This window comes from Drosophila mojavensis, unplaced genomic scaffold (assembly GCF_018153725.1).
Source record: "Drosophila mojavensis isolate 15081-1352.22 unplaced genomic scaffold, ASM1815372v1 contig_16, whole genome shotgun sequence".
Classification (NCBI taxonomy): domain Eukaryota; kingdom Metazoa; phylum Arthropoda; class Insecta; order Diptera; family Drosophilidae; genus Drosophila; species Drosophila mojavensis.
This window is the reverse complement of record NW_025318693.1, coordinates 5543326-5567036: the sequence shown is the minus strand read 5'-3', so window position 1 is coordinate 5567036 and position 23711 is coordinate 5543326. Positions and strand designations below refer to the sequence as shown.

The 23711-nt window shown below is 43.4% G+C and overlaps 9 protein-coding genes across 10 annotated transcripts; 3 read left to right on the top strand and 6 right to left on the bottom strand.

Annotated features, from left to right (window-relative positions):
- The first annotated feature begins 254 nt into the window (after window positions 1-254).
- LOC6573304 (probable glutamine--tRNA ligase) lies at window positions 255-2731 on the top strand. The gene has a single exon (XM_001999354.4). It carries the CDS (start codon window positions 308-310, stop codon window positions 2663-2665), a length of 2358 nt encoding a protein of 785 aa, XP_001999390.1. The 5' UTR covers window positions 255-307; the 3' UTR covers window positions 2666-2731.
- LOC6573305 (peptidyl-prolyl cis-trans isomerase NIMA-interacting 4) lies at window positions 2663-3247 on the bottom strand. The gene is made up of 2 exons (XM_001999355.4): window positions 3102-3247; window positions 2663-3045 (listed from the first exon to the last, which is right to left on the bottom strand). Exons 1-2 carry the CDS (start codon window positions 3175-3177, stop codon window positions 2729-2731), a joined length of 393 nt encoding a protein of 130 aa, XP_001999391.4. The 5' UTR covers window positions 3178-3247; the 3' UTR covers window positions 2663-2728.
- A 69-nt stretch (window positions 3248-3316) lies between these two features.
- On the top strand, window positions 3317-10331 carry LOC6573306 (eukaryotic translation initiation factor 1A, X-chromosomal). Of its 2 annotated transcripts, none has more exons than XM_015166866.3 (3): window positions 3317-3407; window positions 3476-3778; window positions 9652-10331. In XM_015166866.3, exons 2-3 carry the CDS (start codon window positions 3575-3577, stop codon window positions 9892-9894), a joined length of 447 nt encoding a protein of 148 aa, XP_015022352.1. In that variant the 5' UTR covers window positions 3317-3407; window positions 3476-3574; the 3' UTR covers window positions 9895-10331. The 2 variants fall into 2 exon arrangements, with proteins under 2 accessions (XP_015022352.1, XP_001999392.1); XM_001999356.4 differs by having other exon boundaries at window positions 3339-3407; window positions 3481-3778.
- Window positions 6107-7688, bottom strand: LOC6573307 (venom peptide isomerase heavy chain). The gene has a single exon (XM_001999357.4). It carries the CDS (start codon window positions 7296-7298, stop codon window positions 6318-6320), a length of 981 nt encoding a protein of 326 aa, XP_001999393.1. The 5' UTR covers window positions 7299-7688; the 3' UTR covers window positions 6107-6317.
- Window positions 10332-10876: 545 nt separating the features above from the next.
- LOC6573308 lies at window positions 10877-11426 on the bottom strand. The gene is made up of 2 exons (XM_001999358.4): window positions 11312-11426; window positions 10877-11247 (listed from the first exon to the last, which is right to left on the bottom strand). Exons 1-2 carry the CDS (start codon window positions 11328-11330, stop codon window positions 10961-10963), a joined length of 306 nt encoding a protein of 101 aa, XP_001999394.1. The 5' UTR covers window positions 11331-11426; the 3' UTR covers window positions 10877-10960.
- Window positions 11427-11542: 116 nt separating this feature from the next.
- Window positions 11543-14559, top strand: LOC6573309 (WD repeat-containing protein 3). Its single transcript, XM_001999359.4, has 2 exons — window positions 11543-11786; window positions 11842-14559. Exons 1-2 carry the CDS (start codon window positions 11629-11631, stop codon window positions 14483-14485), a joined length of 2802 nt encoding a protein of 933 aa, XP_001999395.1. The 5' UTR covers window positions 11543-11628; the 3' UTR covers window positions 14486-14559.
- On the bottom strand, window positions 14497-17043 carry LOC6573310. Its single transcript, XM_015166867.3, has 4 exons — window positions 16537-17043; window positions 15512-16467; window positions 14979-15441; window positions 14497-14907 (listed from the first exon to the last, which is right to left on the bottom strand). Exons 2-4 carry the CDS (start codon window positions 16439-16441, stop codon window positions 14849-14851), a joined length of 1452 nt encoding a protein of 483 aa, XP_015022353.1. The 5' UTR covers window positions 16442-16467; window positions 16537-17043; the 3' UTR covers window positions 14497-14848.
- A 93-nt stretch (window positions 17044-17136) lies between these two features.
- LOC6573311 lies at window positions 17137-18796 on the bottom strand. Its single transcript, XM_001999361.4, has one exon. It carries the CDS (start codon window positions 18502-18504, stop codon window positions 17164-17166), a length of 1341 nt encoding a protein of 446 aa, XP_001999397.2. The 5' UTR covers window positions 18505-18796; the 3' UTR covers window positions 17137-17163.
- Window positions 18797-18824: 28 nt separating this feature from the next.
- Window positions 18825-21883, bottom strand: LOC6573312 (pneumococcal serine-rich repeat protein). The gene is made up of 4 exons (XM_001999362.4): window positions 21799-21883; window positions 20056-21518; window positions 19739-19996; window positions 18825-19651 (listed from the first exon to the last, which is right to left on the bottom strand). The coding sequence occupies exons 1-4, from the start codon at window positions 21800-21802 to the stop codon at window positions 19523-19525; spliced, it is 1854 nt and encodes a 617-aa protein (XP_001999398.2). The 5' UTR covers window positions 21803-21883; the 3' UTR covers window positions 18825-19522.
- Between the last annotated feature and the right edge of the window lie 1828 nt (window positions 21884-23711).

Here is a 23711-nt window from a genome sequence, read left to right as displayed (position 1 = left end):
TGGACTCATTTTAAAATTGACCCTTGTAGCTTTATATCTAATGCAGTTCCATAATAGTATATGTAATTTAAAGAGACAAAGCCTTACTTTCTATATTACGCAATAGTTATTGTCAATATTTCAAAAAAAAAAAAAAAAAAAAATCTTTTGCAACTGCAACAGTTTGAAACGTTTCACAAATTATTTAAGTACTATCGATAATTTTCTTTGGTATGAATAAATTAGTATAACCTATCCTTCATCTCTAATTCATTTGCCATCACTATTTGTAAATCCATTTCATCATATGTGTCGAAAGCCTTAAGATATGGCCGGAGAGGATTTGATTATCAAGTTTCAGGAGCTCGGTATGAGCGAACAGAAAGCTAAGGAGACGCTTAAGAACGCCAATGTGACACGAAATTTGCAACTAGCCCTTGCTGAAACAAAAAAACCGCTGAGCGATGGTGTTGGCATGTTGCTCTACCACATGGCAACCAAACTGAAGCCGCAAATAGCGGCACATTTGCCACTTTTGGTGCGGTACATTACGGAGCGCAAGCTGGACAACACGCAACGTGTTGACGCTGCACTGGAATACTTGCTAAAATGTGGACAGAAGAAAAACGCAACTGTTGATGTGGCCGAACTTGATCGAGAATGCGGCGTTGGCGTCGTAGTCTCGCCTGAGGAGATTGAACGTGTTGTACAAAAGAAAGTTAAGGGCACCTACAAGGAAATATTACTGGACCAGCGCTATCGCTTTAACTCATTTAAGATTATGCAGGAGGTCCGCAATGAATTGAAGTGGGCAGATGCAAAGTCCTTGAAAGCAGCCATCGATGTTGAGATATTCGATTTACTTGGCCCCAAAACTGAGGCTGATCTAATCCCATTGCCCAAGCAGAACGAAAAGCAACCTAAAGCCAAGGCAAATCAAACCACAACCAACGCCAAGACCGATGCCAAGGCATCCACATCGTCAGCATCTCCACCAGATAACGATGGTGCCAATACCATTGCAGAGCTAATGAAGACTAAGGTGCATTTCCATGCACCAGGGGAGAACTTTAAGACCGATGGTTATGTGGTCACCGAGCATACGGAGCAGCTACTGCGCGATCATTTGAAGCGCACAGGTGGTAGGGTTCAAACACGTTTCCCGCCTGAACCAAATGGCATTCTGCATATTGGCCATGCCAAGGCCATCAACATCAATTTTGGCTACGCAGCTGCCCACAACGGCGTCTGCTATCTGCGATACGACGACACCAACCCCGAGAAAGAGGAGGAGAAGTTTTTTGTTGGGATTCGCGACATGGTTGAGTGGCTCGGCTACACACCATACAAGATAACATACTCATCGGACAACTTTCAGCAGCTATATGAATGGGCAGTTGTACTGATAAATAAGAACTTGGCCTATGTGTGTCACCAGAAAGCGGATGAGCTAAAAGGTTTCAATCCGCCCCCGAGTCCCTGGCGCGAACGACCTATTGAAGAATCGCTGCAACTGTTTGAGGACATGAAGCGTGGCAAAATTGATGAGGGTGCTGCCACACTGCGCCTCAAGCTAACGCTTGAGGAAGGTAAACAAGATCCCGTTGCGTATCGAATCAAGTTTATCCCGCATCATCGCACTGGCTCTAACTGGTGCATTTATCCGACCTACGACTACACGCACTGCCTGTGCGATTCAATCGAGGATATCACCCATTCCCTCTGCACCAAGGAGTTTCAGTCGCGTCGATCCTCTTACTATTGGCTCTGCAATGCTCTCAACATCTACTGTCCCGTCCAGTGGGAATATGGACGCCTGAACATGAACTATGCTCTCGTATCTAAGAGAAAAATCGCCAAACTTATTACCGAAGGTATTGTGAACGATTGGGATGATCCACGCCTATTTACATTGACGGCTTTGCGGCGACGTGGCTACCCCGCGGAGGCCATAAATAATTTCTGCGCCCAAATGGGCGTGACGGGTGCACAAATATCTGTGGATCCCTCCATGCTTGAAGCCGCCGTCAGGGATGTACTTAACTTGACCGCGCCACGACGACTAATCGTTTTACAACCACTGAAAGTAACCATCAGCAACTATCCCCACGCGGGGCCAGTGGAATTAGAAGTTCCTAACTTCCCGCAGAATCCAGCACTTGGTTCGCACAAGATTACCCTGGATCGTGTTATCTACATTGAGCACAGCGACTTTAAATTGGAGCCAGAAAAGGGTTATCGACGCTTGTCCCCACAGCAATCTGTCGGCTTACGCCATGCAGGTTTGGTTATAAGCATACAAGAAATTATCCGTGATCCTGCCACGGGCGAAGTTGTGGAGCTCGTTTGCAAAAGCGAATCTGCCGAACAGTCCGAGAAGCCGAAGGCATTTGTACAATGGGTTTCCCAGCCGATTGAGCTGGAGGTGCGCTTATATGAGCAGCTGTTCAAGCACAAGAATCCCGAGGATACAAATGAAGTGCCTGGCGGATTTCTCAGCGATATTAACGATAACTCCATGGTCGTCCTCAACGCGTACTCTGATAAATCGCTTAGCGATGTAAAGGTCTATGATAAGTTCCAATTTGAACGCATTGGCTTCTTCTCAGTGGATCCGGACACATCTGGCAGCCGTATTGTGTTCAATCGAACCGTAGGACTCAAAGAGGATTCGGGCAAGAAGTAAACTTGATTTTTTGTTTTTATAAAAAAAGAAATATGCTCACAATAAAAAAGATTTGTAAAATCACTATTTCTTTCCCTCGACCATGATTATGTGATAGCCAAATTTCGTCTTTATCGGTGGATCTGTGTAAACGGGACTGTTGACCGTGGATATCGGCAGAGCGAAAGCTGCGTCCTGGAAGGGGCCAACCATTGCTCCGCGTATTTGCCAGCCTAAGTCGCCACCCTGGCGTGCTTTGTCTTCACTGTAGGCTGCTGCCACTTCAGGAAATTTCTGACCAGCTTTTAACTTTTCCATTGCCTCCATAATCTTGCCCTGCTTCTCACAGAGAATGTGTCGCACCTTTACCGCATTGCCGCCTTTCTTTTCTTTGCCGGCACCTGCAAATCATTTAACTGAATATGGATCGACCATCACTAGCGCATCCAATGTATACCTTTATCCTCCGCAGCTGGTTTCTTGCCACCTTTTTCGTTATCCTTTCCACCTTTCGTATCCTTTTTAGGTGGCATTATAGATTTATCACCTACTCACAACTGATTTTAGACTTGCCACCGTTTTGTCAAGCGCATGTGTTGCCACTTTTCAGATGGTTGAATATAATTTCTGTGATAGGGTCACTCGAAAATTCAAATATATCGCAAGAACTATCGATAAATAGCTATAATATCAACATCTCTAAATTGTCTCACTCCTTTTCACTTTAGCGAGGCAAAATTTGTCACATTTCTTTGGCAAAATTGTAAGTTTTGTCAAATAATTTGAAGTGAAAATTGAATATAATATGATCTAATAACTTTTAATTTGTAGTGCAGTTTGTGATAAATCAATTAAATATCATCAAGCACGTCGAGAGCGTAGCGCAACACCCCAGTCAAGAGACACTAGTTAAACCAGCAACGCTGCAAAATGCCCAAGAATAAAGGAAAAGGTGGCAAAAATCGTCGTCGTGGAAAGAACGAAAACGAGTTCGAAAAACGTGAGCTGATCTTTAAAGAGGATCAACAGGAATACGCACAGGTGACCAAAATGCTGGGCAATGGTCGCCTGGAGGCAATGTGCTTTGATGGCGTCAAACGTCTGTGTCATATTCGGGGGAAACTTCGTAAGAAGGTAAGTGTGTGTGTGTGGGTGTTTGAATGTATGCGTGCTGCTTTTGATGCATGAACGTTTGCTGCGTGCACTGTTTGCAATGTATTCATATGTGAATGTATATATTTTGTATGCATGAATATGAATATGTATGTGTGACGCATGCCAGCATAACTATAATGACATTTTAAGTTTATCGCACTTGTAAACAATATCCCATTTTATGGGTTATTAATTTCTGAATCTCAGCTGCTCAATTGTTTGGTAAATCTATAAATATTTTGTTGCGCTTTGCCAATCTGACAAACGGCCTTCAGAAAATGCGAACAAAGCAAAACTCATTGAACTTACAAATATATGTATGTATAAACGCCTGTATGAATGTATGTAAGAACATACATATGTCCATTATAAAAATCTATCGTCGTTGCATTTGCATAAAATGTCTTCTGTTGATTTATTTAAATAATCTTTTGAAGAGAAGGTAATGTTAAATAATGATATCAAGAAAAACTGCTATACATGTTTAATGAAAATGATTGCTTTCATATTATTTATACAGTTGGTTTTTTGTTTTCAAATAAGATTGGTTAGATCGACAATTATTTAATAAAATTCCTCGTTTAGCAATATGGATTTTTAGAGATAATGCATGGAAGATTTTCTATAAAAATGTATTTTATATTAATATATATCCAACTGTATTTTAATCTATATAAATTGGAAATAATTCTGTTACGCATATTACTTTAGATTAATCAGCATTTTAAATGAATTTCATTGGTATTGATTTCCACGAGAGTTTTGGGTACTTACCCGTACGGCAAATAAAGAGGACCCATAAACAATTAATTGCTCCTATGTAGTTATATAGATAACTAGCTACGTCATACATAGAAAATGATTCTTGTGGACTCAATTTAATTAATTTACACAAGAAACTATTGCTAAACCCTTGAAGACCACAACATACCATGTCGTAGATAATTAAAAGATAACAATATATATAGATTCTTGTATATTATGCAGATACGCAATGAACTTTGCCCAGCACATGTTAAAGTAAAACGCATTTAATTTGAAAGGACAGAAACTGAATAAATTTTACAATATTCTATTATGTATAGGAGTGGTTATATACAAAGTGGATACGGAAATCCATATCGAATATTTTCATTATAATCGAATGGAATCCATCGAAGATAAGATAATCAAGACATAAAGCAGGAATTGTATTAGGTGGACGCCGCAATAAATCATATATTATATTATGTAAAGGATTATAAATTGGTTATGCCTTATCATTTGTTGTCTCATAATGACTTACCAGTTAAGTCAATTTAAATAATTGCGCCAGGCGCCATTCGACTGGGAAACTCACATAATAATGATCTATAAATTACGTAGCAACTAATTATTTGCTAAACTGTGTGAGGCAATCTAATCGCTAGTTCTTAGCTGAGATTGCTGCCATGTCTAAAGGAATTTTGATAGTGCGTGCTACTAAATAAGGGAAACTATATAAGTTTAGGAATTGTCACTGGTTCTCTTCACACTTGATGTCTATACTTTGGCTTTAGGCTTCACTTGATTGTAATATCAAAATGAAAATTACAGACCATATTCGTGTTAGCATTAGGTAAGCTCACAAACAATATGATGAAATTACATATCGCCCAATAAATCAAGATAATTTGAATTGAAAATTTGCTAGTCAACAAACGATTAAAATATCAGTCAACGAAGTCATGTCCATGTATAAAGTCCAAGATCCAAAATTTAAAAAATATTAAATGCTTTAGTTATGCTATAGAGCTTTATTATTCCTTATCGGTCAGTTCCATAGATTATGATTTTTAAAAATCATTTTACGCCTTTTTAATATTTAACCATCAATCCTTTTAATGGTTTTTATTACTCATATTAAAAGATACAAATAAATCAAACGATTTCAAGCAAGATCCACCTAACCGCACTCTTCAGTATGCACAGGGTAACAGTTTAACATTAATACGAAATCAGGCTATCACACGTATAGTCAGCAGCTGATCACTTGGGGTGATATTAATCTTGAGATTTATCTGCATAAAGCATGTCAACGATATGTAAGTTCGTCACACTTAACTGATTACCAGACGCGGGGCCAGCAGTTTTCCATTACTAATCTACTGAATTTCGCGTGAGTAATGCAAAGCTTTGAGGCGCCAGGCCCCGCATTCTAGTCAAAGTGCCCTATAGCGCTGATTGTATAAACTTATCTACCAGGCACCTGGAAACATAAAATTACAATTAATTTCACAATCAAAAAAATTTTTCTCTCTTTTTCTTTCAAATAAAAAATGTTTGCTTAATTTGATAATAATACTTTTTTTGCTTTTTATTAGGAACATTTTTTGCGACTTAACTTTATATGGCTTAGATTACGGGCAGTATATAATGATTTTTTTAAAACTTATTTGACTACTGAGATTAACTGCTAGGTTTTTTTTTTAACTATTTGAGGTACTTTTTATACATTTTTTTAACATTCGAGCTGCGATCCAAGTGTTGAGTAACATATTTACATTAATAGAGTGGCTGAGTTGATAATCTGATTGATCCAATCTGTGAACGCAGAGACGCGTACAAAGACGGAGGGCGCGTTCTTCTGGCCACAAGGCAGTCGACCCCAGGAGACGATGCCAATGATAACGTTGCTCTGTTCCAAATGCGGCTCACAGCATTCCTGCATGAGTGGACCGCCAGAGTCGGCGGTGCAGATGCTAACGCCACCGCTCAGTGGGCCGGTGCAAAGATTTGTCTCGTGCAGCTGCAGGCCGGAACGTGCAAGTATGTCCTCACATAGCTGCATATCCAATATGGGCATGTTGGCCACCTGCAGCTTGTGCGGATAGTCGGGCACGGAGGTCATTGAAACGTTGCCCCAGCCGTACAGTGTGCCGTAGCCTTCCGGCCTGGCGTCCTGCTCTGGCAGCGTTGCAGCTTGGACGTACTCATCGAAGACGAACGGCTTCTTGGTATAGATAAGCGCAATGTCGTAGGGATTCACGCCGCCCAGATAGAGCTCATGTCGCACATAGTAGTCGATGTTGCGCTGCTGGACTTCGCCCGCCTCGCCGCGGCGATTGTGAATGTCGTGACTGCCGGCCACAATCACCGAACTGGCCACGGCCTGTGGCGAGCTGAGGCAATGGGCTGCAGTCAGTATCCAATGTTCATTGATGATGGTGCCGGCGCAATAGTGGACCAGGCCCTGGTCTGGTGTCATCATCTGAATGCTGACCACGTAGGGCGCCGAATGCGGAGTCGCTTCGCGCTTAGCCAAAAACTTTTTGGTCCAGTGCGTCTGCATCGGCGCATCCAGTGTTGTGATACGATTCTCCAACAGGCCGTAAGTTGCCAGATTCAATGCCATTGTGTGTCCGGGTCCGCTGCATTTCCGTGCCGGCAGCTGCATGTGCGGGGCTGAACTGAGCACAACCATTATGCTGGCTATGGTAGTCATTAGAAATGTGTAGATGTATCGGTAGGATAACAGCATGATGATGTCCTCGCTCTGGTTGCACGCCCCGCACGGATTTAAGCTTGTACTAAACGAAATTTTGACGCGATTTTAAACGCGAACTGGAGAATTTCTTTAGCGTGTGTGGTGAGTCAGATGTGGTCAATTATTCCTGCTGTTGGTATGTTTTTCTGTATTTGGTTTTTTGCAGTTGATTAATATGTATATTCAATTTTAGCTCTTCGCCCTTGTTTTGGCGTGCCGATAACACTTCACATGTATTTCCTTTAAGTATTGCATGGAATTCACTTTTCAGCGGCCGTGTTCTGCCGTTTGCTTCTGCTTGTTCACTGATCGATGGTTGATTTTAGTTTACTTTTGCTTCATATAATTTCGCCTTACTTATAGCCAATCGCTTATCTAACAGCGAAAGAGAGAGAGAGAGTGAGAGAGTAACACCAGAGAGACTAATATCATTGGCTGTTCCGCAAAAGAGAGTGTTTGATTAGAGAATTGTCTAAGGCGTCGTTATCAGAAATGATAAGAAATTTGCTTGTGGTTCATGATTTGCCCTTAGACTATTTAGTATATGTAATTATCATGCACAGGGGTATTTAAGTCAAAACTCTAAATTTAGTAGCATATTAAAGACCCCACAGTCTCTGCCGCGAAGATTGGCAGTACAGAATTTATCTCTGAAGAGAAACCCAATATGTGATTCAATTTGATAAACCTTTTTTCGTATGCCGCAATATGATTCATTCTGATAAAAGCGCCTTTTAAGGTTCGAAAAGAACTAATGCGTAATAATTTTTCGTATTCAATATACTTTGATTATATTTGCTAGTAACACAAATATTCACTTCTTGCTCACCCACTTTTTTCAGTGATGAATCTCAGGAACTCTCAAGTTCAATAATCTTACGAAGAAATAGACTACGGTCATATAGATACGTAGCACTCAGATAGTATTTATAGTGCATTGTTCATATCGCAAGAATGGCACCTGCTGCCTCAAATGCCTATATGATGACGATGTGGGCCCATCTGATGTGGGTATAGCTGCCTCCTGCCTGCACATGACCAGTACGATAGGCAACGTAATCAGTAATTAGCTCATGGATCGTTGCTAGTCGGTGTCGTCGTCGTTGTGGATGTCGTCGTCCATGTCGATGTCGTCGGGTGATTCCCAAACGCATGCCTCTGGTATTTCGATCGGTCGCTTATCTTTGGCTCACTTAACAAGCTCGCGCCCTTGGGTAATATGCCAATTTTATAGTGCTTTAGTCACGCTTCTTTTATCTAACTACCTGCTGGAGGTGCACTGTGTCTTTTATCGCATGATGTATGGCTGTAAGAAATTATGTGGAAACATTCATATTAGATTTGAGTTGAAGCTAATGCCACACGGCTGCGCTCACACGTTCCGCCTTGCTTATGATTAAGGCTCCAAAGTTCAATCGGCCCTATGTTTATTTTAAACGATAACGTAATTGGCGAAGCATTGGTTTCTCTTAATGGACATTTAAGCCGAATTCGCTATCAAATCATATTTCATTCCATCAATATCTCTTATCAATGACTCGATTCATGTACATATGTGTCATATTTATGCATTAATTTGGTATTTATTGCATTTAGGAGCATTGCTCGCTAATTTTTGTGAGTAGTAAAAATACTATGACAGGAAGTACCTGGGGAAGTGAATTTATGAATGGCAATCACGTTTCAGGTGTAAATACCTGCAGGTCAGTTATCAAATTAGGTTGACTAATTGCCCTCAAGCAAAATGGGTAACTGCTTAACATCATGTATATATTCTACTTATCACTAAAATACTCAAATATTTCAGAAGATTACACTCTTCCGTTGACGTCAATGACTTCTTAGAACTGTCATACTAATAAAAAGAGGCGGTTTCTGTTTTCTTCAAAGTGTTTATTATTTACATTAAAAGACGTTCATAAAGCTAAGATAAAGCTGGAGCAGAATTGTAATAAGTTCAAAAAGCAGAATTTAGCATATAAAGATACATCTATGGAATTACCTTGAAATGCAAATAAACCAATAAACCAATTCCCAAATATACCAAGATTATTTTTATAGAAAGACAACATTAATGAAAACATTCAGTTAATACTAGTAAAAAACGAGTCTTTCTCATATTTTTCTCTGAAATATTTCGCTCCATTGCGAAATAGCCAGAAGAACTCCAGTTCAAGTTTATTTACAGATCTGTTATCTATTACAAGTCGCAAAATTGATTTGGTTTGCTTTACTTATTCGCCGAGTCAGCAAAGGCTTTCTGAAGTTATTGGAGCAATAAATGAAATTACGAAACATGTAATTATATAAATTACTTACACATGTCTACATTTTGTACATATTACAGGTTTGGATCAATCAGGGCGATATAATATTGGTCGGCTTGCGTGACTATCAGGACTCAAAGGCTGATGTCATTTTGAAGTACACACCAGATGAAGCTCGAAATCTGAAGACTTACGGCGAGTTTCCGGAATCGGTCCGCATCAATGAGACAGTCACATTCGTCGAGGATGGCTTCGATGAGGATATTGAATTCGGTGATGAGATTAGTTCGGAGGACGATGCTGATTCCGTAGACAACATCTGATCCAAAAAGAATCAAGCAGCAGCAGCTGAAGACGAAGCTGTAGAGTCTGTTCAAGAATAGGGAAAATAAACAAATTTGTAAAAAGCCGACAGTCTCCCCTGACACCAGCGTCCACCCACAGCAACCACACACACATGCATTCACAAACACAGACACACACACACATCCCCCACATGCAAGCAACAAGCAGATCAGTTACAACTGGCAATCGATATATGGAGGAGACAAACGAATCCATTAAAACAATAATAAACCCTTACAAATGAAGCGTTCCTTTTTATAAATTTCAAAGTTCTTTTTTCAAATTTGGATGCCAAACTCAAATCTAACGTTTTCATACGCAATGTTCAATTTCGAAATGATGTTAAACAAATAGTAGAACTTTTATAAAACAAATGAAAAACAAAAACAAATAATGCAACAATGCGAAACACAAACAACTTATTATTATTTCAATTAAAAAACAAACAAAAAACAATCGAAAACAAACGATATTAGTCACTTATTTAAAACAAATAAAAGTAAAACAAACAAAAAGCAGCTACATTTATATATACAAAAATATATATATAGATGTTTAACTACAGATTGTAAGCAACACAACAAAGAAAATATGTAGAAAAACGTTAAAATTGCATAGCTAGAGAGTAAGGTAAACTAAAAACCAGATAGTTTTCCACTTTTCCGCTTAAAAACTTGTTCATTTCAGTTCCTTCGTCTTATTGTTTACGATTATTGTTTTTTATTAGAGCTATTATAGGGTCTATCGGCGATACCTAAAAAGTCCTTTGTTTTCTTTTTGCTGTGAATGCATTCTGTTATTTTGTATTTCGGTTTGTGGCTCTTGAATATCCAATTATCTATTATCTAAATGAAGAACATATGAGAAATATTGATTATTGTAATTAAGAAGGCAACAAATTCAATAAATAGTTAATTTAATCGAATGCAAAACAGCAAACCAAAAAATTCATTTACTGTCTTAATTGAAAACCGCAGCAACGTATTTATTTAAATGCACAAAATTTCATACTACTATATATAAAAATTGAATATGCAGCCTTGCTTACAACTCCTCATGATGAGAGGGAAACTTCTTGAGTATGGCATGATATAGATTGTAGAATGCATAAACCGAAACCGTGACAATCACAAGGAGGGCGCCGCCAAAGGCGATGCTCAGGAAATTGCCATCGATAATTCCAGCGGAGCGATGGCGTTTGGTTGAAAATATTTCTTCGGTTGATGCTGGATTGTTCTGTTGCTGAGCTGTACGTTCGGCCATTAAGCGCTTCATGGTGCTTAGGCGTTCGCGTAAAACTTCCACGGATTCTGTGTCCAAATCCGAAGTACCTATAAACAAATACAGCGTCTAAAGTTTTCTTGTATATACTTGGGGTTTGTTTGGCCTTATTACCAGCTCCTTGTGTGGCCATAGTTAGAGGTATAATGAATAGGTGTGATGCTTGAAATATTATTATAAAGGTATTAAAAATGAAATGGCAGAGCAGGGTGTATTAGAAATATAGAAACAGGCGCATGTGCATAACGGCCATGTATCGATTCGATAATTCAGTGCTGTAAAATGCGTCTTATACGATACCTATCGGCTATCGTTAGTATTTTTTGGTCAAATTTAGGAAGAGTCGACAATAACATTACAAACACGTGCAGTAGTACGCGCGCTGTGGACCTGTTGTTTTCTTAACTCATTTAATTCAATTTAATGATAAAATGGGTCTAACTAAACAATATTTGGCGTATCGCGCCATAGACAGTTTTAACATAATCGCGTCTGGTCGCGCCAATGTAAATTTCGCCGTACTTGAGAAGAGCGAGGGCCGCTTTGCTGCAGCTCCGGCGGCTGAGAATGTTATCATTTGGGATTTGCGGTAAGTATAATTTACTAATATGAAATATTCATTTAAAAACTCAAATATAATTTAGGATGGGCGATCGTAAGCTGACGCTACGCCGTGAAAAGCAAGAAGTCACCGCCTTGCGCGTCTCACCTGATCATCTACACATTGCCGTGGGCTATGCGGATGGCGTGGTTCAGATCTTTGATCTAAGCTCACGCACTTATTACGATGCAATTTGCTCTTTGGCGCTACACAAAAACGCCGTCAGCGTGCTGCGCTACGACGCGCATGGTATGCGGCTAGTCAGCGGCGGTCTGGACACAGAGCTCGTCGTTGTAGATGTGGTGGAGCAGGCGGGACGTCAACGTCTGAGCGGCCACAATGCAGCCGTCACAGATGCACACTTCTTGCAACGATTAGTCGAGCAGGACATTGTGGTTAGCTGTTCAAAGGATACACAAATCAAGTTTTGGAACTTGGAAACACAGTTCTGCTTCAAAACTATTGTCGACAATCGCACCGAAATATGGGGTTTGGCCTTGATAAACGATTTAATGGTTGCTGGTGCTGGTGAGAGCGGTATGAATGTCTATCGACTGCGCAAGCGGGAAGGCAATGCAGCGCAATCACTGGAGAAAGCTGTCGAGGGCCTGGCCATAGATGACGAGGATACAATAAGTCCGTTGTCCGTTAGTAACTGTGGCACAATACAGCGTGCGGGCAAAGGACGCACCGTAAATTTGGTGGTCGATCCCAACGAGCGTGTGCTAAGCTGTCACGGCACGAATGATCTTATTGAAAACTTTTACATATGCAATGCAGAGGAAGCCAAGCAACGACTGGCCAAGCGACTGAAAAAGGCGCGCAAAAAGATGCAGGAGGGTGGCGAGCAAGAAGAGAATGAGGAGCATCTTTCCAAAGAGCTATCACTCAGCGATGAAATTAAGCGCTTGGAAAGCATCAAAACGAGACAGAAAATCAAATCTATTGATGTGCTACTTGGTCAGAACCAAGAGCTCCGCGTGTTGGTCAGCCTGTCCAATAACAGCATGAGCCTGTACTCCCTGGAGGCTTCGCTCAAGTCGCGTAAGCCAAAGGCTAAGTCAAGTGAGTCCACGGACAGCAGCGTCAAGCTTTTGCGTTCCCTAACACGGCTCGGTCATCAGTCGGAGGTGCGTTCCGTGTGCTTCAGCAACGATTCGCTTGCTATTGGCTCTGGCGCCGGGGACTCTTTTAAATTTTGGGATCGCGACGCTATGCAATGCCTACGGACTATGCCTACAGATTACATACTCTGCTCTCGCTTTGTGCCCGGCGATCGCTATGTGCTGCTGGGCATGAAGAGCGGAAAACTGCTGATTGCAGACGTGGGTGCAGCGGACATCGTCGAAGAGATACCCGCCCATGAGAGCGAACTCTGGAGCATAGCTCTACTGCCGGATCAGAAGGGCTGTGTCACGGGCAGCAGTGATACGACAGTAAAGATCTGGACTTTTGAGCTAATCGATTCCGAAGGTGAGAGTCACACACAAACCAAGGTGCTTTCGCTGCTGCACAAAAACACGCTCAAGCTGGAGGAGACGGTGCTCTGTGTGGTTGTTAGTCCGGACATGAAGTACCTGGCTGTTGGCCTGCTAGACGCCACAGTGAAGATCTTCTTTTTAGACACATTCAAGTTCTATTTGTCGCTGTACGGGCACAAATTGCCGGTGCTCTGCATGGACATCTCGTACGACTCCCAGATAATAGCCACCGGTTCCGCTGACCGCAACATAAAGATCTGGGGGCTCAATTTCGGCGATTGCCATCGCTCGATCTTTGCACATGATGATTCTGTGATGTCGCTACAATTTATACCCAAGACGCACATGTTCTTCAGCTGCGGCAAGGATGGCAAAGTCAAGCAGTGGGATGGCGATTCCTTTGAGAAGATACAGACTCTGCCTGGCCACATTGGCGAGGCGCACTGTTTGTCCGTGTCACCCAATGGTCGCTATTTGGTAACCTGTGGCTCAGATCGGACTCTGCGAATGTATGAGCGCACAGAGGAGACAATTGTGCTGAAGGATGTACAGGAGGAGGAACGTGAGCAGATGGAAAACGAGAAACTGGCCACCGGCGAGGATAATAGCGTTCCATTGCTGCCTGGCCTAAAGCTGCCCTCTCGGAAAACAGTTGGTTCCGAGCAGGCAGCCGAATCAATCATGGAATGCTTGGAAATATCAAAACAATACGAGCTAGAGGGCGACGAGAAACCCGAGCTACATCCACTGATGATCGCACTGCAAGTGAAAAATCCAATAGATTTCCTTGTTACGACCTTAGTGCGCATACGCACCTCGGACATGGAGGAAGCGCTTCTGTTGCTGCCCTTCTCCATTGTGTGCGAGCTGCTGGAGCGCTTGCCAGCCCTGATCACCCAGCGACCCGACGAAGTGGAGCTACTCTGTCGCGTAACCGTATTCCTCTTCAAGGTTCACATGAAACCCATCGCGACAGCCAAATCGATGAAGCCGCTGCTTCTCAAGCTGCTCGAGCTGCTAAAGCGCGATGTCCAGCAACTCCGCGACATTATGGGCTACAATCTGCACGCCCTATCCCTGCTGCAGACGGAGGTAGAGCAGCGTGAAGGCGTGCAGCTATTCCGGGACGCGACGCTGGCGCGGCGGAAGCAAGAAAAGAAACGTCGAGCCGCCTCCAAGCGGCGCCTGCAGATTCAAATGGTGTGAACACATTTTAATATAGGACTTAAATTTTTTTATCAAGACCGAATCAATAAATGTACAGTTTATTGAATCACCGAGGAGCACTTGCAATTTTAGCCTGAAGATTTGTATGCTGCAGCAAGAAACGCGGTGGGTGAGTGTGGTGACTGTTTGGCAACTTGCCACAGTGGTTCGTTAATGTATATACGTGCTAAAATTGCTTTAAAAAAAGAGCGTCCTCAGTTGGTCATCGCGAGCTAATAAACGCTTCTCAAACAGTTGGACTTGAAGATTTTGAAACAACATGTAACAGGAAACAATCGGGACGGGGGATGGGGGACGGGCGACGGGACAGATCGACACGAGCAAGCAAAACGTATTTCCGATTCAACAAATGCCGGCCTTCGGATAGCAGCCAGTGTCAGCGCAGCTGGTACCACAAGGACCTGGAGAACGTTAAAAGATATTTAGATAGTGATCTACGTATATCTATCAATGCCATTGTAATCCCACTTACCACCACAACGCTGAAAGGCACCGGGTGGACCATAGCTAAGCTTCTGTATTGTGCACTTCTCGATGGGGCCACTGGGCCGGCAATAGGATGTATATCGGGCCCAGGGCATCGGCTCCTTGGGCTGCACACAGTTGGGCAAGTAGCTTAGCTTGTATGTGGTGCAATTCTCCACGGGACCATCATTGCGACAGAAGCCCTGGCGCGGCTTAACAGCCTGGGGCCGGGGATAACAGGTGACGTCCACTGGCATATACGATAGCTTGTTGACTGTGCAACGCTCCATGGCACCGCTAGGGCGACAGAAGGCCGTCAGTGGCACTATGGGTGCACGACGTACATGCGGCTTGGGCACAAAGTCATGCTTCTGGGTTGTCATCGCGTACAGAGGTCCGTCAAAGCGCAGACCATTTTCCATGGGACGAATGGCCGGTGTGCGCTCGGTACAGTTGGGTTGATACGAGAGCTGTAGGGGAAGGTATGGTATATGGTATATGTATAATAGTAGCAAAATTCAGATATTGTGCATGCCCTACCTTTTGTACGGTGCATCGTTCCAGCGGGCCAGTGGCGCGACGGAAGGTGTCCCTCGGTAAAATGGGCATCGGCTTGCTGCGAGACGCATCCACTGGCCTGTAGCTGAGCTTGTAGACGGTGCTGGCAGCGCCGGCATCGTTGCCAAGGAAGCGCAGAGTATTCATGGGCATCATGGGAGCAGTACGTGGAGCATTGCAGTTGGGCATATAGCTCAGATTGTAAGTGGTGCAGATGTTCTGATAGTTGGGCGGCACACAGCGCACCTTATCCGCCCAGGGCGTTGGCTCCTTAGGCGGCAGACAGACCGGCATATACGACAGCTTCTGTATGGTGCAGCGCTCCATGGGCCCAGCGGGCTTTGTGTAGTGCGAAGTCTGCGGCATTGCCTTGGGCGGCGGATTCTGGCAGACATCCACCGGCATGTAGCTCAGCTTTTGTATGGTACAGCGCTCCATGGGGGCCGTCGAGGTGCAGATGGCCCCGCGTGGCAGGCACGGCTCTTGCTTCGCAGCGCACTTGGGCACGTAGTCGTGCTTCTGCGAGGTCATAGCATAGATGGGCCCTTCAAAGCGCAAGCCGCTTGCCATCGGAAGAATGGGCATGGTGCGCCCTGCCGGGCACGGCGGCTGATACGATAGCTTCTGCACGGTGCACTTCTCCATTGGCGCCGTATTGGCGCTTATATGGTTGCATGGACGCACTGGAGCAACGCGTGTATTCCCACAGTTGCCATAGTACGAGCGGCGATAGATGGTATCTGTGTCCATTTTAGCACTGGAGCGCATAAAATGCGACTGCGGGATAATGGGAAGGGTACGCGGTGGCTGCTGGTAGCAGCAGCCGGAGTAATCGCCGCAATCACATGGCGGACACGAGGCTCCGGGCGGGCATGATGGATAGTCAACGGGTGGCTGGCACGCATCACCCATGTTGCACCGTCCCTCCCTAGACTACTCTAAAGTCGCGATCGTAGGTAGGTTTAACTTAATAGCTTACCTGTGGGGATATGCGGAAGGGTACTTACCTGATTGTAAATATCAAATAGGTATATATCAACAACGCGCACAATTCACGCTACTTACAAATATACAAAATCTATATAATATATATAAATATATATATACAAAGAGAATATATATATTTATATATATGTATGTATATACGAGAATTGACAATTGTTAAAGGAAATAATTTTGTTTGCTCCGAGCACAGAATCACTGTATTAATAACACATCCGAAAAACGAAATAAAAATTTTGCTTTGACATTCAACGACGAAGGTATTACAGTTAGTAATGTTAAAGCGGGTTTAACAAATCCCAGACTGCTACGGATGGAGAACACAGCCTACCTAACTATACGAGCCCCGAGTTGTTGCACACTCAAATTCAATTCTGGGTAAACTGATTTGTTCACGAGTTTTACGAGGGTTTCAACTACTTTGTCAAGAGCTTAAACTCGTAAGCGTATTGAATCCGGATTCAATCAGTCAGCGCTTCCGTGGAAAGACTGAATAAAATCATGCATGAATGGCAATGTGCTTCGAATGAATAGTTTAGGTTTTGGTTAGAAATGAGCTGGGCAAGCAAGTTAAGTCCCATGGTAAAATGCAAAAAATGCAATGATTAAGTGTGTTAGATATTATGAAGAGTTTATTTGGTCGCCTTCTTTCTTGGCCGAAAGTGGACCCGACTGAAGCCATAGTTCAATTGATAGTCCATTTGTTTCAGCACCTCGGCTGAGTGGGCATCGATGGACACGGCCAGTTTCATGGTGGGTCCGCTTTGTAGACGATGAAGCACGCGCCACTCGTGCACGGCCAGACCCTCGTTATGGGCATCGATTAGGCGTAACGTGTACTTGACTGGCGTGCTATACAATGCCGGAAAGAGGCCGACGAATACACGATTGCATGGCACCTCAGATTCCGGCAGCACTTTCAAGGAGGCGCCCGCCCAGGGTCGTAGCCTGGTGTCCATGGCCATCAACCAGTTTACACTGGCTGCATCGTTGCCGTGCACAGAGAGCCAGCCGTTCCGGAAAATGCAACCCGCAAAACTGGGCTTCACACATCCCTCGCCCTGGCGTTGCACGAGATCACAAATACTTTTCTTCACGGCCTCCAGCTGTTCAGTTGTCCACAATTCGCTGGGATAGTCACCGGGCAGTATGGCCACGTTTAGATTTGGTATGTCGACGTCTTCCTCTTTCTCCGTTTGCCCGCTGCCGCCATAGGCAGGTGGCATGTCGCGTCGCACGCGATTTACAGGTGCACCGAGTCTAGCCCTCACAGATGCTCGACGAGATTGGTTTACAAATGGCACAGTTAGTTGATTAAGATGACTTCGCGACGGCTCAGCCCAGCCACTGTCAAATTGGCCGTAGTCTGAGAAGCTATTGTCAGCATGATGGTAGTCAAGCTCTCCACATAACAGTCGTTGCCTCGGACTTATTTCGCCGACTTGTTGCGTTTGGACCGTGGACTGATAATTTTGTGCAGGCTCCGGCCAGCCAGTGCTGCATTGTCCGTCGTCGAAGAAGCTGTTGTCAGCTTGATGGTAGGCAGGCTGCGGACTTGTTCCGCTGTCCTGTACGGTTTCGATCGCCGACTGATAATTATGTACAGGTTCTGTCCAGTCAATTCCGCACTGCCCGTAGCCTGAGAAGCTGTTGTTGAATTGAGAAGGTTCCATGGCTAACATTTCATGCGGTGGGTTAATTCCCTTGAAATTGTGCCTTTGTACTCGGGTCTGCTGTGTCTGCCACATGGCCTGGCTTATCGGCTGCGTCGCCCGCTCCTTGGCCTCCTCCGGGTCCATGCCCTTCTTGACCAGATAATAGAATCGCTTGCGGGCTGCGCCGCTTAAGCGAATTCCGTGCGTGTTGTTTATTTGGTTTGTTCGATTGTATGTTGGTTGGTTAATTTGTTGTTGTTTTCTTGAGTTCATTTTGATTCCCACGAGTGTGGGGGTCGGGCAGGTCGACCGTGACATAGCCCCCAGTATCACGACAAGGCATTTAATTACAACCGGAGGTCGCCAGATATCCGGAGGTCACCGTTCTAAGACAGCATTCACGCAGCTGCCATACAGCCCATTGGCACGGTTACGACTAACACCAGGGCTTTGCGGGTTTTATCGAGTTGTCCTCTCTAGATCCGCCATATTTAGTCGAAAGCAGTAGCACCTCGGGCAGGATGTGGCACTGGAGCCACGTATGGTCGGTCTTAGGCAATGGAGTAGAGCACCCCAGCCTCTGCCTGCGACTGTGCAACACAGTCAGCAGCACTTCGCTACCATATACACGTGGTTGGTTGTGTTTTTCATAATTTGCATTTATTTCAGTTCATCGTATCTTGACATATACATATATGCTTAGTTGCCTGACTTCCCTATAGCTTATATCGTAGTTCTTTTAATAGCACACATGCGCACTTTATTATTATGTATGTATATATGTATAAAATTTAAGATTTGCATCAATTGGAAATGATAAATGTGCCTAACTAAATAACTAACTAAATTAGACGACGAAAACAATATGTTTGTATATATAGTTGAAATATCATTTGTTACTTTTTAACATTAATAAAATGGATCAATAGATCATCACGCGATATCATTTACAATGCACCAAACTTTCTCGAATACTTTGAATTAGTTATCAACATGTTAATTACATAAATAATCAAAAGGGAAAAACAATTTATGGATCTTGATTGGGTTTGACTTTGATTTCACGCCGTACAACTATTTTGTAAAATAATTCCTAAGGTCGAGACTTAACGCACATATATCATATATATTTATAATTAATTAGTTAGCTTTGTGAAGATGCGTCTCCGTGTTTTGTGTTTCTGGGCGCTTATTTGTTGTAGTTTATCAAAAGGAAATACAATATGTTTCAGTTCCAACGATATTTGCGGCTTTCTCCTTATAGATATATATTCTTTGTATAATTTAAATATAGTTGCTATTTCCTGTCTCTTACTGATATATTTCAAATATGTGTTCACAGCGTAGGTAGATTATCGGGGACATATTCTAGGAAATTGGCCGGGAATTGGCCCTGCCGTCCATTCACCTCCCCATACAGCCAATCCTCGTTAATACGATAAAGAATGTTTACTATTTCATTTTCCTGTAAGATATAAAAAGTGAACATTAGTTCCGTTTAAAGCTGAGCTCGATTTGATTTTAAGCCACAATTCAGTTTGCCTTAACTTACCCTTAAGGGAAGATCTCCCTCAACTTCCCCGGGAAAATTGTACAGACAACGCGCAGTGGACAACTGCTGCTGTCGCTGTTGCTGTTGCCGTTCCTGGGACTGGGACTGTGTATGAGTTGCACCTGCTGCTGCACTGCCGCCCAATGGCACCTTAACTTCGACATAATTTACAGGAAATAGGCCCTCACAGCCCGTACGTGAGCGACCGCGAAACCATTCCGCAGTGGGCTGCTCCAGCAGATAGATCTTCTCATTTTCCTGCAAGCAAACACAGATATAAGGACTGAAATAAAACTCAAGTACACGCAAATAGTTACTCTGAAACTAAGATCGCCCTCCTCGACGCCATCAAAATCATAGAGCGCAATCGCATATGGCACCTGGATGTCGTCCACGTAGCCAGTACTACCATTGGTCAGGGCCAGGGCGTCCACTTTGCCCGATATGACATCCAGCAGCGAAATGTTGGCAGACGCAGAAGAGGCAGCGGCCGCCGGCAGAGTCGGTGGGGCGCACTTTGGCATGGGTGGCGACGGCGGTGTGCTGTAGCCACCATAGGCATGAGCTGGCGGCTGGACAATGAATGGCGGCGGCTTGGGTGCCTTAGGCTTCTGCGATATCTTCGGCTTAATGATGGTGGGCATGGTCAGCGACTGTGTGGGCGGAAGCAGACTCTTGCCGTTGCACAGTGGATTGTCTGAGGTGCGTGCCGAAAGCTGTGGATGCATTTGACGCACTGGCGCTGCACCAAAACTATCGACGCCACCGCTATAGATGCTGCTGTCCACCGCCTCCCAGGGATCCACCAGGGGACTTTGTGTCGCGGGTCGCGACCGCAAGTGATAGTCATCCTCGAAACCGCTCTCCGGCTGCGAGACACTACCATTGTTTGGTGAACTGAAATTGCTGTCCGAACTGAAGCTGTCGACGCTGACGCAGTCGCTGTTTGACTTCTGCGTAAAAGTGGGCGATGAAGGCGGCGAATCGAAGCTGATTAGCTGCGCCTCAGCCGTCTCCCGATGGCTGCTACTCGAGCTCTTCATCGTGTTGCTGCTGGTTGTTGTGCTCGCCGTATTCCAGGCTGCATTCCAATCGTACGTGTTTGAGTTATTCGTGAACTGGCTGGATGCACTAGCCCCAGCCGATGCGGTCGTCGTAGAGGACACGGCATGACCGCTGCTCAGGCCGTAGACGCGAGTTTGCGCTGCGGCCTTGGAAGCAGCAGCCGTTGCCGTGGCCGACGACTTCTTGCGATGGAAAATGTTGCTTATGATGCTATGGCTATGACTATGGCTGCTGCCACCGCCACCTCCACCACCCCCAATGCTCCCTGAGCTCAAGCTAGCCAGTTTACGGCCATTTATCTGAACTTTGGGCGGTGGCGGTCGTGGCGGTGGCATTTTCTTGAAAGTGTTGCCATTGTTAACCGAGGCGGAAGCGCCATCGAATGGGGCATCGTTCCAATTGGTTGTCGGTGTATATCGTGCCTGAGGAAACTTGCGCGTTATGCTCGACCCGCTGCCCTCCACATCAAAGTAGTTGTTGTTGCTGCCTGCCGGCTTCTTGTGAAAACTATTTGGCTGCACTTGACCCTTCGGTGGCGGCGGCAGCTTAATGCTCAGCTTCTGTAGCCCACCATTGGAGGCCTGTTGCTGCTGTAGATGCTGTTGCTGCAGTTGCTGGCGCAGCTGCTCCAGACTCGCATTCGCGCCGGCTGCTGCATTCTGACCGCGTGACATTGGCGGTGCGGGCGCTGGTCTTGACGGTATGGTCATGCTGCCTAAAAATGCACAGATAAAGAGGGAGAATGAGAAAGATAATTTTGCAACTGATTCAAGACTGAAAAGCCAAGTAGATATATATCGCTTATCGTGGCCGATAAGCAAGTTTAGCAAGATGGCTGAGACACCCGCTGAGCTATCTCAGATCTAAACTGAAAACCATCGAATGCTTTAGCTCTTGTCTTTGCCGAGACACGTACACCGTTAGCTTCAGCTGCGTCTCGGCTCACAAACTATAAGCAGGTGTATGTGTGTGTGTGTGTATGCTTGGATATATACCCATGGAGAATCGCTTGTATGAAATTGCTTGATGAAATTTTCAAATGTCAATTTACTATTTATTTAATACATCAAAATGTTACGTTAACCAAATGGAAATACTCTAGCAAATCAAATCTGTGATCCGTTGTAAACTTTTTTAAAGTTCACTGTATTTACGGGGAATACTTCACAGTTAATATAATAGATGCACTTAACACTTGAAATATATATAAAAAATATTTATATATATTTGATTTGCTTATGCAGTTATTACTATATTTAGTTTCACGCATTGATTCAAACTGAACTAAACACACAATTAAATTCACATAAAAATGATCATGTGCCATACGATCTATCAAAATTAAGAGCACACAAAGGAAAAGCAATCATTTAGAAATTTCAACAAAAACAAATCCATCAATCGACAGTCGAGAGCCCTAAAAAAGGCATAAAACAAAAAGATACATAGAAAGAAAAAGAAAGAGCAAAAAATTTTGCGTGAGATTTACGTCATTCAATTGCGAATTGAAGCGAAGATTCCGATTGCCTCGCAGACGCCCATTAAAGAATTTCCGTTGAATCGCAAAAACAATGGAAAAGCGCAGAGAGCCAAAAACAACAAAATATAGATATAAAACATATTATAAAAAAAAAAAAAAAAAACACAAAAGTGGGTGGCATCCACTTGGAATGTAATGCCTCGCATTTCTCCACGGGTTCACAATGCTCGGAGCGTATTTCGGTGACCGGCACATGCCGGAACGGCTTGTCCATATTAAGTATGAAACATTTAAATACATGTACTAAAAATTAACAATAACAATAACAATATAATAATTCATATTTGAGCACGCGACGATAAGAGCCACTCACATACAAAAAGCGTTTATCAAAATATATTCATATGTACTTATATACATACACATACATAAATACATATATATATTTCTTATCAGAACATTTTACGCAGCCAAATAAAATTTTTTGTACTTAATTCATGAGAAAGGCAGACTCAAATATATGTGTTTTTAAAGGTAAATAGTTGGCATCTATTTCATTCCATTGATTATTGCCCTCCAGCTGGGAGCAGCTGCGTCATCATCAGCAGCGAATTCCCCAAAGAATTATTGACAAACAATCATCGTGTCCGCCCTGTCTCGGCTGTAGCAATACGTAATTCCCTCCAGATTGTACATACGTATAGCTATATACCTATGTATGTATTGGGGCCTTCGTTCCCCTTTGTGTTGCAGCTTGACATTTGTCGCAGAATGTGCCCCGTGTGCCACATATTGCTATTCACATACTTTGCCACTTTGCATTTGTGAACCTGCCTCCAAGTGAATACTTGACATATGTTGCGGCCTGTTCCTGAATGCAAACAATGCCATGCATAGGGAATAGAGCAGGCAGACCAGGCAGGCAGGCCAGAGGAATCCAAATGCCTTTCCAAGTGGCAATATGGCCACATCAATTCAAGCAATTCTCTTACAGGCATTTGTAGAGGGACAAAGATGAGACAGGTTGATGCCAGAAAGGTCTTAGCCTGTTTACCCCTATACTAATACTATATAGTGTTGCTGTTCCAGCTGTAACTGTCGCAACGTCTGAAAGCTTCGCAATAAACAAAGATACCTTTTTTTGTTTTTATTGCTTGTTTATCATGTTCAAAGAACAAAAGCTCCAAGTTAAATGCCCAAATATGTGTCATATTCGCTTTTATGTATTGAAGATACAACGGTATCGCATATAAGATATGTAAATAATATAGATTCATATTTAAATAGTTTTATTATTATAATATAGAACCAGTGAATTTCAACAAACTTTCAAATTTGTCAGAGTTGCAAATTTCATGAAAATTAACAAAGGAACGAGAAAATAAATATATCTTAAATAAAGCAAATAAACCTTATAAATAGACTGAC

Bases quoted from the DNA above. Each gene is read 5' to 3' on its own strand.
- LOC6573307 (XM_001999357.4), bottom strand. From the start codon at position 7,298: ATGCTGTTATCCTACCGATACATCTACACATTTCTAATGACTACCATA.
- LOC6573311 (XM_001999361.4), bottom strand. From the start codon at position 18,504: ATGTCACGGTCGACCTGCCCGACCCCCACACTCGTGGGAATCAAAATG.
- LOC6573305 (XM_001999355.4), bottom strand. From the start codon at position 3,177: ATGCCACCTAAAAAGGATACGAAAGGTGGAAAGGATAACGAAAAAGGT. The intron at 3,046-3,101 runs GTATACATTGGA...AATGATTTGCAG, and splicing joins ACCAGCTGCGGAGGATAAAG to GTGCCGGCAAAGAAAAGAAA.
- LOC6573310 (XM_015166867.3), bottom strand. From the start codon at position 16,441: ATGGGTGATGCGTGCCAGCCACCCGTTGACTATCCATCATGCCCGCCC. The intron at 15,442-15,511 runs GTAGGGCATGCA...CTTCCCCTACAG, and splicing joins AACGATGCACCGTACAAAAG to CTCTCGTATCAACCCAACTG. The intron at 14,908-14,978 runs GTAAGTGGGATT...AACGTTCTCCAG, and splicing joins TGCCTTTCAGCGTTGTGGTG to GTCCTTGTGGTACCAGCTGC.
- LOC6573306 (XM_015166866.3), top strand. From the start codon at position 3,575: ATGCCCAAGAATAAAGGAAAAGGTGGCAAAAATCGTCGTCGTGGAAAG. The intron at 3,779-9,651 runs GTAAGTGTGTGT...TACATATTACAG, and splicing joins GGGGGAAACTTCGTAAGAAG to GTTTGGATCAATCAGGGCGA.
- LOC6573309 (XM_001999359.4), top strand. From the start codon at position 11,629: ATGGGTCTAACTAAACAATATTTGGCGTATCGCGCCATAGACAGTTTT. The intron at 11,787-11,841 runs GTAAGTATAATT...AATATAATTTAG, and splicing joins GTTATCATTTGGGATTTGCG to GATGGGCGATCGTAAGCTGA.
- LOC6573304 (XM_001999354.4), top strand. From the start codon at position 308: ATGGCCGGAGAGGATTTGATTATCAAGTTTCAGGAGCTCGGTATGAGC.
- LOC6573312 (XM_001999362.4), bottom strand. The intron at 19,997-20,055 runs GTAACTATTTGC...GTTTGCTTGCAG, and splicing joins AGGGCGATCTTAGTTTCAGA to GAAAATGAGAAGATCTATCT. The intron at 19,652-19,738 runs GTAAGTTAAGGC...TATATCTTACAG, and splicing joins AGGGAGATCTTCCCTTAAGG to GAAAATGAAATAGTAAACAT.